The sequence below is a fragment of the Gopherus evgoodei genome, chromosome 21, assembly GCF_007399415.2.
Source record: "Gopherus evgoodei ecotype Sinaloan lineage chromosome 21, rGopEvg1_v1.p, whole genome shotgun sequence".
In the NCBI taxonomy this organism is placed as follows: Eukaryota; Metazoa; Chordata; order Testudines; family Testudinidae; genus Gopherus; species Gopherus evgoodei.
The window spans coordinates 110,598-123,030 of NC_044342.1; the positions used below are offsets into that span (position 1 = coordinate 110,598).

The window sequence follows — 12,433 nt, forward strand, 5'->3', positions numbered from 1 at the left end:
GCTCAGTTTTGGATCACTGGGGCTCCCCAGGGGGCTGTATGGGGGTCAATATCCCCCCCAGGAGCTGTAGGAACTGGCGTTCTGCTGGAGAGGGGATCTCCCCATAACATATGTCCCAGGAGTTGGAGGTGGCACATGGAGCTCACCTGTGACAGCGATGGAGACAGGGCGACTGCCCGGGGACTGGATCTTCCGCCCGGATGGGCGTATCCAGTACACACAGGTGTACGAGCCAGAGTCCTCTGGCCCCGTGATGCTCAGGGCGTGGACATCACTACTCCTGGATGAGATCTTCCGTCCCCCATCCCTGGAGAACTGGAATTCGGCAGCCACCGGCGCCCCCGGTGGAGGGGAGCACGTGAGTGTGACAGACTCCCCGGGGAGGTACACAGGGTGTGGGGGGCTCAGGGAGAGGGATGGCGCTTCTGGGGGAGCTGAAAGAGAGAGGAACAATCCCTCACTCTCAGCATTCAGCCACAGAGCTCTCAATGCTGTACCTAGAAGATCGGGGCGTTGTCCCGATTCTATGTGGGTGTGTGATGCAGCTGACTGTGGAGCAGATCCCAGGTCTGCCAAGCCCCAGCCTGGGGCTCTAATCACTAGGCAGCACTCCCGCCAGGATGGGGAGCACAAAGAGGGTCCAGCAGAGAACGTGGCTCCTGCTTGGGGGTTGGGGGAAGGAGGGTTTAGCACCGCAGGGAGCTGGACCACCTGCTGCCGTGGGGCAAGGGGGATGCCTTGCCATGCATATGGCGGGCAGAGGGAGCCAGGGTGAGGTTTGCAGGGAATGAGGGGATCCAGGGCTAGAGAGGTGGGGAGAGACTCCAGGGGAGAGGATACCCCCCCATATCCAACTGCATCCCCCCAGGGAAAGAGGCTTCACCTTGCATTGATAGGGACACTGGCTGGCTTCTCTCTGACAGGATATGTCGCCCGGATCGCAGAATCCAGTACGCACACATATACACCCTGGCTTTCCCCATCTCGGCCACGATCTCCAGCCTGGGGCCCCCAGCTGGGGCAGGGACCTCATCATGGATCAGCCCCTCCTGTTCCTCATAGAACCTGTATCCCTGGAGCTTGTCGCCACCTGGAGCTGAGCACCTGAGGGTCACACGCTCCCCTGGGAGATAGAGCGGGTGTGGGGGGTGCAGGGAGAGTGTGGGGGCTGCTGGGGGGGCTGGGATGAGGAGAGAGGAGATCACAGAGGGAGGGGAAATGAGGGAGAGTTCAGAATGAGAAATACCTGGCTGAAGAGCCCGTGGCCCCAACATTGAGTCTGGCCCCTCACCCCCTGTGTCTCCAAGCAACCATCCCGTAAACCCCTTCACACCCGGCCCGCGCCCCCGACACCAGCACTCAATCGCTGCACTTGGGGGGCAGCATCCCACTGGGCTCTGAGCACCAGCCACGCTGGGGGGTAGCAGGATGCAGTGCTGGGTGCTGGCGGAGAGCAATAGCTGGTGGGAGCTGAATGCTGTTCAGAAGTGAATTGTAGGGGAGACCTCAGAACCTGGGCATCATTGGGGCAGGCTGTGGGGCCCAGACCCTGGTTCCCAGGTCTAAGATTTGGCGTGAGGCACCTGCTGGGATAATCACTGGGCCCGACCATGATACAGATCAGCCTTGCTGAGCAGGTCTGGCCTCCTCTCTTCCCTCCCCTTGAATTGGCCCCCCAGCCCTGTCTCCCCTGGGCGAGGGTAACAAACAGCCCTTTTTATACCCGGCCAGAGGGCACTCACCTTGCACGGTTATATAGACCTTGTTACTTTCAGCGGATGGGATCTCCTGCCCAGACTCCTTTCTCCAGTACTGGCAGGTGTAGGGTCCCTGATTGCCTGTCTCAGCTCTGAGCTCCAGCCAGGCTGTCCTGCTGGGAGATGGGAGCTCCTCTGGGGTCTGGTCCCCTCTTCCCCTGTAGAATCTGTATCCTGTCACTGCCTCGCCATGGGGAGCTGAGCAGCTGAGGTTAACCTGCTCCCCCTGGTAATACACAGGGTACTGGGAGCCCAGAGAGAGTGTGGGGGGCAGCAGGGGGCCTGGAACAGAGGCAGAGGGGGAGACAGTTGAGGGAGGGAAAAAGGGGCTGGTGAGATCCTGAAAACAGTGATAAAACCAGCTACATCCCCTTGCCTGCTGCGCTCCCCCCAGACTGGGAAACAGCACACGGCAGGTAATCCACAGAACCGATCATCCCTCACCATCCCCGACATCCCACTATGGCTGGGGGCTGCAGTACCGCCTTCTGCCACTGGGGGGATCCTGGTGAGGCTGGGTGGTTGCAGTACCGCCTGCTGTCACTGGGGGCTGGAGCAGAAGGGAGGATATTGGTGGGTTTTGGGGGTGTCTGTCATCTGCAGCCCTGATATTTATCTAGAGCACCAGTTGGTGCTTGTGGGCATGATAGACCCCAGCAGAGAACTTCCAGCCCCCTCGCCCAACATGCCAGGAGAAGGGGGTGTCACCGGCAAGGCTGGTTCTAGGTTTTTAGCAAAAAAATTTTTGGCTGCCCCCCACACCAGCCCTGGGATCTCCCCCCACCTACACTCCCCTGCTGCCCCAGGCTCTCCTCCGCAACCTGCACCCTCCTGCTACCCCAGCCCTGCGTCACTGGTAACTTGCTCCCAGGGCAGGTCATTCAGCAGGAATTTTGGAGGTGCACAGAACACAGACAGGACCGGTTCCCATATGGTTACAGAGCTGCAGTAAAGTGGAACAGTTTTCAGCATGTGTGATTGGAGGATCTCTGGATACATATTATAAGACTCCTCCAGAAATGAGGAAAAGTTGAGGTGCCTTTATTATTCTTTTGTTCCACTCTGTCTTTCTATGGGGAATTTGCCAATGCAATATCACTGTCTTCCTTTTAAACAAACAAACAAACAAACAAACAAACAAACAAACAAACAAACAAACAAACAAACGGCAGTGGCTGTTGAAAATAGCAATCCCAGTCCTAACAACCACTGGGAAGCATTTCTTGCTCAATTTTATCCTACTTTTTCTACAGCAAGTTACAGTGGATCAGTATATTTGATTTGGGAGAAATGAAGTAACAGCTGCCCAAACTGAGCCTGAGCACTCCTGAATTTTGAGGTGTTCAAATCTGGAAGGCAGATGCTAGATTCCCTTTCTGAATATTAGCCATATCTGGAAAGGAAAAGTCAATTTCTGTTTCCATGGCTCAGAAGTGGAAATCCTCCTATTTGCCTGGTACTGTATCTAAAGATGCCGAAGTCCCCTAACAGAGCCTCCCCTCCCTTACTTTCCATTTTAAATTCTAGTGGGATCCACGTACCTCCCTTGCTAGGCTTCAGATAGAGAGGGGCACTGTCCATTTAGTCCCCTCAATTCCTTCTTTGGGGGCTGCAAGGTGTCACTCCAGTATCCCTAATGCAGTCTGGGGAGGTCTTCTGAAGGGGATATCGGGGGCAAAACTTTCTACTCCTTGGGCACACTTGTTCCCCATTCCCAGTGCCACCCCTTTCCACTCACAGCGTGGCTCAGCTACCTCACTCCCTCCCCCTCCCTTTCCTGTTGATAGTGGCCAAGGGAATGCTGGGAAATGTAGTTCTTTCCCTGCTCCAAGGCTGGCTCTATAGGCAGGGAGCTAGGCAAGGAACTACAGCTCCCAGGGGCCTGTGGGTTCTCAATTCCCATGCCGGATCCCCAGCTGTTCCATGGCTCTGTTTCTGCAGGGTTGTGAGAGGGGAGAAAGTTTAAAACAAAAAAGGATGGCTGGAATGCCACCCCCTGCAAATGTGCTGCCCCAAGCACCTGCTTGTTTTGTTGGTGCCTAGAACCGGCCTTGGTCACTGATCAGTGTGATGGAGACAGGGTGGCTCATGGAGGATGGGCTTTCCTGGCCATCCTGCTCTACCCAGTACTTGCAGGTGTAGGTGCCGGTGTGCTCCAGGCTGAGCCGGGGGATCTGGTAGCTGTGGGAGGCCTGGGGGGTGGCCCCTAGAATGCGCACGGACAATATACCGTGGAAGAACCCGAATCCCAGCCGCCCGGCCTGCAGGGGGGTGTCATAAACAGATAGCTAAGGGTTAATGTGTCTTTCACCTTGGAGAAAAGTAACCTGAAGCACCTGACCAGAGGACCAATCAGGAAACAAGACTTTTTCAAATCTGGGTGGAGGGTTTTTTGTGTGTGAGTCCTTTGTTCTTGGTCTTCTGCCTGCACTCTCTCGGCTATGAGGGGGTTTCTATTTCCTGCTTTCTAATCTTCTGTTTCCAAGTTGTGAGTACAGAGATCATAAAAACAATAGGGGTTATTGGTTTTTTCTTTTGTATTTACATGTCTATAGTTGCTGGAGTGCTTTGAATTGTATTTTTTTTGAATAAGGCTGTTTATTCAATATTCTTTTAAGCAAATGACCCTGTATTTGTCACCTTAATACAGAGAGACCATTTTTATGTACTTTTTCTTTGTTTTTATATAAAGCTTTCTTTTTAAGACCTGTTGGAGTTTTTCTTTAGTGGGGAACTCCAGGGAATTGAGTCTGCAGCTCACCAGGGAATTGGTGGGAGGAAGAAGTCAGGGGGAAATCTGTGTGTGTTAGATTTACTAGCCTGACTTTGCATTCCCTCTGGGTGAAGAGGGAAGTGCTTGTGTTTCCAGGACTGGAAATAGAGAGGGTGGACTCCCTCTGTTTAGATTCAAGGAGTTTGCTTCTGTGTATCTCTCCAGGAACACCTGGAGGGGGGAAGGGAAAAGGTTTATTTCTCTTTGTTGTGAGACTCAAGGGATTTGGGTCTTGGGGTCCCCAGGGAAGGTTTTTGGGGGGACCAGAGTGCCCCAAAACACTCTAATTTTTTGGGTGGTGGCAGCTTTACCAGGTCCAATCTGGTAACTAAGCTTGGAGGTTTTCATGCTAACCCCCATATTTTGGACGCTAAGGTCCAAATCTGGGACTAGGTTTATGACAGGGGGCTGAGCACGTCAGGGTGACGGAGGATCCAGCGAGGTACCGAGGACCCGGCGGGTGCAGCCGCAGAGTTGGCCGTAAGGTTTCCTCAGGCACAGAGGAGTCTGGACTGTGTGTGTGGGGGGGGGTGGGGGGGTGCAGGATGTGGGGTTAGATCTATGAGCGCAGAGGGGGTGTGAGCAGAGGATAGATCCAAGGCAGACATCCCAGGCCCAGTTGGCAGAGTGACCCTGGATTAGAGTGACCAGACAGCAAATGTGAAAAGTTGGCACAGGGCGGTAATAGGCGCCTATATAAGAAAAAGACCCAAAAATCGGGACTGTCCCTATAAAATCAGGACATCTAGTCACCCTACCCCAGATCTCCCCTCAGTGTCCCAGCTCTCCACCCCAGCCCTGCATCTGGCTCCCAGGGGATCCTTCCTCCTGGATGGGCCTTGAACTCAGGGCCTGCAGGTGGTGTCAGGTCCAGTGGCGACAGCCCAGCACCCAGTTAGTGCCACAGTCCTGGCATGGCTGCCCCAGAACAAGGGCCCCAGCTGTTCACTGGCTGGGGAATGGAGAGACCCCCCAGGGTCTGTCTGTGCTCAGTGTCCCCAGGAGAAAGTCTGCTCATCCCAGGCCTGGCTCTACTGGGAAGGCTGCAGCCCCCCTCACCAACTCCCCATCCCACCCCACCCCACGACCTGGGAGTCCCAGAGAAGGAGGCAGTTCAGGGGATGTGGTCAGAACAGACAGCTTGAGAAAGACACGAGAAATGGGGGGAGAGGACAAGAGATAGCACCCCCCAGTCAACCCATTCCCCCCAAGGGGTCATATTGGAGCTGGTGCCCGCTAGAGGGGAAAGGCACCATGCCCTGTTCCCCACCCCCCTGAGCCAACCAGTCCCCACTTCCAACAACGACACCCACAGACCCCCCTGCACAAACCAGGAGATGAACTGGGTCCCTCAGTCCCCTTGGACGACACCAGCCGGGGGAGGATCTGCAGCCAGGCTGTAAGAAAGGAGACAAGAGGGGGGTGAGAGCTCTGGGGTGGGACAGGTGATGGGGGGCAGGATCGAGGGGTGTGGGGAAAATGACTCTGGATACTGGATTTAAAACGTCCCGATGTGTAGAAAGAATAGTAAATATGGCAGGTGACCAACTTGGCTTAACAGCGAAATCCTTGCTGATCTTAAACACAAAAAAGTAGCTTACTAGAAGTGGAAGATTGGACAAATGACCAGGGAGGAGTATAAAACTATTGCTCAGGCATGCAGGAGTGAAATCAGGAAGGCCAAATCACACTTGGAGTTGCAGCTAGCAAGAGCAGCAAAGAATCCTGTGGCACCTTATAGACTAACAGACGTTTTGGAGCATGAGCTTTCCTGGGTGAATACCAACTTCCTCAGATGCATGTAGTGGAAATTTCCAGGGGCAGGTATATATATGCTAGCAAGCAAGCTAGAGATAACGAGGTCAGTTCAATCAGGGAGGATGAGGCCCTGTTCTAGCAGTTGAGGTGTGAAAACCAAGGGAGGAGAAACTGGTTCTGTAATTGGCAAACCATTCACAGTCTTTGTTCAATCCTGAGCTGATGGTGCCAAATTTGCAGATGAACTGAAGCTCAGCAGTTTCTCTTTGAAGTCTGGTCCTGAAGTTTTTTTGCTGCAGGATGGCCACCTTAAGGTCTGCTATAGTGTGGTCAGGGAGGTTGAAGTGCTCTCCTACAGGTTTTTGTATATTGCCATTCCTAATGTCTGATTTGTGTCCATTTATCCTTTTCTGTAGAGCTAGCAAGGGATGTTAAGACTAACAAGAAGGGTTTCAACAGGTATGTTAGCAACAAGAAGAAAGTCAAGGAAAGTGTGGGCCCCTGACTGAATGAGGGAGGCAACCTAGTGACAGAGGATGTGGAAAAAGCTAATATACTCAGTGCTTTTTTGCTCTCTGTCTTCACAAACAAGGTCAGCTCCCAGACTGCTGCACTGGGCAGCACAGTATGGGGAGGAGGTGACCAGCCCTCTGTGGAGAAAGAAATGGTTAAGGACTATTTAGAAAAGCTGGGCAAGTACAAGTCCATGGGGCAGGATGCCCTGCATCCGAGGGTGCTAAAGGAGTTGGCGGATGTGATTGCAGAGCCATCGGCCATTATCTTTGAAAACTCATGGCAAACAGGGGAGGTCCTGGATGACTGGAAAAAGGCTAATGTTGTGCCCATCTTTAAAAAAGGGAAGATGGAGGATCTGGGGAATTACAGGCCAGTCAGCCTCACCTCAGTCCCTGGAAAAATCATGGAGCAGGTCCTCAAGGAATCAATTCTGAAGCACTTAGAGGAGAGGAAAGTGATCAGGAACAGTCAGCATGGATTCACCAAGGGCAAGTCATGCCTGACTAACCTAATTGCCTTCTATGAGGAGATAAATGGCTCTGTGGATGAGGGGAAAGCAGTGGACGTGTTATTCCTTGACTTTAGCAAAGCTTTTGATACGGTCTCCCACAGTATTCTTGCCAGCAAGTTAAAGAAGTATGGGCTGGATGAATGGACTATAAGGTGGATAAAAAGCTGGCTAGATCATCAGGCTCAACGGGTAGTGATCAATGGCTCCATGTCTAGTGGAGTGCCCCAAGGGTCGGTCCTGGGGCCAGTTTTATTCAATATCTTCATTAATGATCTAGAGCAGGGATAGGCAACCTATAGCACGTCTGCCGAAGGCGGCATGCGAGCTGATTTTCAGTGGCACTCACGCTGCCTGGGTCCTGGCCACCAGTCCAGGAGGCTCTGCATTTTAATTTAATTTTAAATGAAGCTTCTTAACCATCTTAAAAACCTTATTTACTTTACATACAACAATAGTTTAGTTATATATTATAGACTTATAGAAAGAGACCTTCTAAAAACATTCAAATGTATGACTGGCACCTGAAACCTTAAATTAGAGTGAATAAATGAAGACTCGGCGCAGCACTTCTGAAAGGTTGCTGACTCCTGATCTGGAGGATGGCGGGGACTGTACCCTCAGCAAGTTTGCAGATGACACTAAACTGGGAGGAGTGGTAGATACGCTGGAGGGTAGGGATAGGATAGAGAGGGACCTAGACAAATTAGAGGACTGGGCCAAAAGAAACCTGGTGAGGTTCAACAAGGACAAGTGCAGAGTCCTGCACTTAGGATGGAAGAATCCCATTTACTCCTACAGACTAGGGACCGAATGGCTAGGAAGCAGTTTTGTAGAAAAGGACCTAGGGGTTACAGTGGACAAGAAGCTGCCTATGAGTCAACAGTGTGCCCTTGTTGCCAAGAAGGCTAACAGCATTTTGGGCAGTATAAGTAGGGGCATTGCCAGCAGATCGAGGGACGTGATCATTCCCCTCTATTTGACATTGGTGAGGCCTCATCTGGAGTACTGTGTCCAGTTTTGGGCCCCACACTAGAAGAAGGATGTGGAAAAATTGGAAAGAGTCCAGCAGGGGGCAACAAAAATGATTAGGGGGCTGGAGCACATGACTTATGAGGAGAGGCTGAGGGAACTGGGATTGTTTAGTCTGCAGAAGAGAAGAATGAGGGGGGATTTGATAGCTGCTTTCAACTACCTGAAAGGGGGTTCCAAGGAGGATGGATCTAGACTGTTCTCAGTGGTGGCAGGTGACAGAACAAGGAGTAATGGTCTCAAATTGCAGTGGGGGAGGTCTAGGTTGGATATTAGGAAACACTATTTCACTAGGAGGGTGGTGAAGCACTGGAATGGGTTACCTGGGGAGGTGGTGGAATCTCCTTCCTTAGAGGTTTTTAAGGTCAGGCTTGACAAAGCCTTGGCTGGGATGATTTAGCTGGGGAATTGGTCCTGCCCTGCTTTGAGCAGGGGGTGGGACTAGATACCTCCTGACGTCTCTTCCAACCCTGATATTCTATGATTCTATGATTTACAGTCCATCCCACTATGTTAAGGAGGGGAGGAGAAAGAAAGAAGAAAGATTGATTCAGTGAATGGGCTGGGGCCGGACACGGAGGAGGGTAGGCGGATTCTTGTCAGTTTCACTGTGTGTATTCACAAGGAGGGGGACGGGGTTGATCTATGTCTGTGCAGAGCTCGGCACAACGTGGGGTCCTTGATCGTGGTCATGGTCTGGGCAGAGCCTGGCCTGACAGGTTCTGTTGCTCTAGGAAAGTCCCCATGAAACAACACACTTAGGCTCTGTGCTGCAACTCCCTGCATAGCAGCAAAGACAGTGCTGCAGGGCAATGGGGAAACTGAGGCAGAGCCTCACCCAGTGGAGAATAACCAGCTGCAGAGCTAGAGCCTGAAGGAGGCGCTAGCCCCTGCGAGCTCTAGAAAGGGGCTGCTGCCTTTGGGGAGCAGGGAAAAGCCCCAGGGAGGGGGACCCAGGCGGGTGTGAGAGGCGCCATCTGGAGTCTGCCTGCGCGGAACTGAAAGAGCTGAAAACAGGCTCTGGTTCTGTTAATCTCTGAGGAACCCAGGCAGCCGAGGTGCAGAAAGCTGTTGGAGAGAGAGAGAGGGAATGAGACAGGGGCCGAAGGAGGACTGCAGAGGGGAAGGGGGGGGACGAGGCAGGGAGCTGAAGGAGGGGGGCAGAGGGTGAGTAGGAGAGAAAGAACAGACAGAGTGAGGGAGACAGGGGCCAAAGGAGGGGAGCAGAAGGTGACTAGGAGGGAAAGAACAGACACAGAGGGAATGAGAGAGGGGCCGAAGGCAGGGTGCAGGGGGTGTTACCTAGTAGATCTGTGTTCTGGGGGAACCAGGGTGCAGTACCCAGCCTGTCTGACTTATGAAAGACACTCCCGCTCCAGCCTTTGCTTGAACCAAAACCGATCGGAAGAAAGACTTACAACAAGCAATGAAAAGGCCGTGGGAGACACCCCTAAGCCCCTGGGATAAGGGTGACAGGATTAAGGAAACTCCCCTGGCCTCATCTGCATCAAAGATGGGACAGGGAGGCATCTCCATTAGCTACAGAATGGAGATAAGAGACTCCAAGGCAAGAACCGCACTGAACTCTGGGACCAGCAAAGCAGGGCAGCACCGCACGATGGGGGATCTCTGCTCCAGATGTTAATGAACCCACCTGCACACACCCAGCCCAGTAGTTATCAGACAAAATAGTGAAGCTCCCTAATTTAATTGTGAGCTGCCTCCAAGGAACACCGCTCAAAGCCGGGAATGATCAGCTCCCGTGTCTAGCCTGAACAAAACAACACTGGTATCCTGCCTTGTTCACACATAAACAAATCTAGCGTCTCCCTTGAACCACTGTTGTTTCTCTACAAAACTCCCTTCCCACACTCAAGTAAGTGCTCTGATGCCTGGATCCAAAACCTGCCTCAGTTCCACTGACTGATCATGCTGGGGGCTCTGCCTGTCTCCAGTCCTCCGGACCCTCAGCTACCACCACCACCTGGGACCCCCGATCGATTCAAGCTTCATGGAGTGGTGAGAACCCAGCTCGCTCGCGCTCTCTCGGTGTAGCCTTCTGACCCTGGCTTGTGTGATCAGTTATCGTTTTCTAAACCCGACTTTTATAATCAAAATTAAGTTCGATTTAATATTATAGCTGTGTTGTTTGTTTGGCTCCCCTATGGTTATTACTTGGCAATAAGTAACTCTCATGGTTAAGCGAGTGGCTTCTCTCTCTTTCTGTCTCTCTCTCCCCTCCTGGGGTTTTTTTTTTTGTTTTTTTGTTTCCTCATTCGCTCTGCAGCAACGCTCCTTGTACCAAAGCTAAAAGATCCCTGCAGCGCCCCAAAAGCCTGTAGGGTTTGCTCACCAAGTGGGTTACTGCCAGAACAATTGTAACATGAAAGTGGGGATAGGGACGTGCTGAAGCTGGGACATATGAGGGTGGCAGATTGAAGATGCTGCTTGACCCAGCCTGCTCAGGTGTGCTCTGTTCCAGTGCGGTGCCTATGGCATACGAAGGTGGCAGATTGGAAATGCTGCTCGATCCAGCCTAATGAGTCCAGGGACATATACGGGGTCAGCTTGGGAGGGCCGATTAGCCCGGTCCGCTCAGACACTCTCTGTCAGTGTGTGGATGTGTGTGTCATTCCGGGGCTGGAAGACCCCAGGCCTGGGGATCCTGCAGGACAGCTCCATTGGGAGGTGACTTGCAGAAGGGAGAAGTAGAGTTCCGTGTGAGAACACAAGCGACCCAAGCAGAACATTGACAGGATTACAGAATCCCCTTCCCCAGAAGAGTAACCCGAATAAATGAGCATACCCAAGTAACGGGAAAATCTGGTAACAAAGGTGACCAGGAGAGAAGGTTCAGACACAGAGAGGATGAGCCAGGAAAGAGAGCAGCGCAACGTCTGTGTTTCGCGGACACAGTCAGGTCCAGCCAAGCCACAGCATTTTACCAGCCACGGCGCGAAGACCTGCAGGAAACGGGGTAATTTTACAGCCCTCGCCCGACGTGGCTTCTGGTTTCGGGGACAGAAACAGAGGGGAAGGAAGAGGGAGACGAGAGTGAACAGGCCGGGGTGGGGGAGGGGGGAGGCATATGAGTAGGAGCAAGAGATGGAGAGAGAATGAAAGTGGGCGACAGAGGAAAAGGACAAAAAGCAAATTGTAGAGTGAGAGAAAGAGCAGAGAGTGAACGAGGCAGGGGCAGAAGGAGGGGGGCGGAGGGGAAGGGGGGACTGAGGCAGAGGCAGAAGGAGGGGGGCAGAGGGGAAGGAAGAATGAGGCAGGGGCCGAAGGAGGGGGCAGGGGGAAAGTGGGGACCGATGCAGAGGTGGAAGGGGGGGTAGAAGAGGGAAGGGGGACCAAGGCAGGGGCAGAAGGAGGGGAGCAGAGGGGAAGGGAGAATGAGGCAGGGGCTGAAGGAGGGGGCAGGGGGAAAGGGGGGACCGATGCAGGGGCGGAAGGAGGAGGGCAGAGGACAAGAGGCAGGTGGCAAGGGAGAACGGCGGAGGAGAAGAGGGGAACCAAGGCAGGGGCCGAAGGAGGGGGGCAGAGGGGAAGAGGGGAACCAAGGCAGGGACTGAAGCTGGGGGGGGGGTCACTCACCCAGCACAGGGAGAAGGCCAGTTAGCTCCATACTGGGTTGAACTGGCCGAGGCTGGGAGCTGCATCCCCCGCGCCCGACCCTGCCTCTCTGCTAACAGCAGCCGGGGCCCCGGGCCCCTCGGTGCAGCAGGAGGAAGTGCTGTCCGAGGGACGCAGCCACCGCCCTACCCCAGCACTGAGGTGTCAAGCACCGTGGGCTCAGAGCCAGGCCGACCACGGCCCAGCCTCTGGGCTCCCAGCATGCCTTGCAGCTCCCAGCCACTGTGCACCACCGGGGCTGACAGCTCCAGCCACACATAATGCAGCCCAGGATGTCCTGCCTGGGGCTGAGATGCAGCCAGCTCTGGGGTGGGGCGGCTGGGGAACAGCCGCAGAGCGACGCTGCCTAGGGCCCCCTCATTCCGGGGTAGCAGACAGCGCCTCCTAGTGCCACACTGGGGCACTGAGGTGAGCTCTGACTCCAAGGGGAAAGTGCCCCTAGTGAGCCCCCTG

General features: G+C 53.7%; 1 protein-coding gene across 1 annotated transcript in view; it reads right to left on the reverse strand.

The window, feature by feature from the left end:
- The window catches only part of CIDEB (cell death inducing DFFA like effector b), a 44,571-nt gene extending 32,410 nt beyond the window's left edge, over nucleotides 1-12,161 (reverse strand). Inside the window, exons 1-5 of the mRNA XM_030539950.1 lie at nucleotides 11,942-12,161; nucleotides 5,862-5,927; nucleotides 1,743-2,039; nucleotides 884-1,180; nucleotides 147-434 (exon numbers count right to left, since the gene is read on the reverse strand). Coding sequence (XP_030395810.1) covers nucleotides 147-434; nucleotides 884-1,180; nucleotides 1,743-2,039; nucleotides 5,862-5,927; nucleotides 11,942-11,972 — 979 coding nt within the window. The 5' untranslated portion in view covers nucleotides 11,973-12,161. The remainder of the gene's footprint in view (nucleotides 1-146; nucleotides 435-883; nucleotides 1,181-1,742; nucleotides 2,040-5,861; nucleotides 5,928-11,941) is intronic.
- Nucleotides 12,162-12,433: the final 272 nt, after the last annotated feature.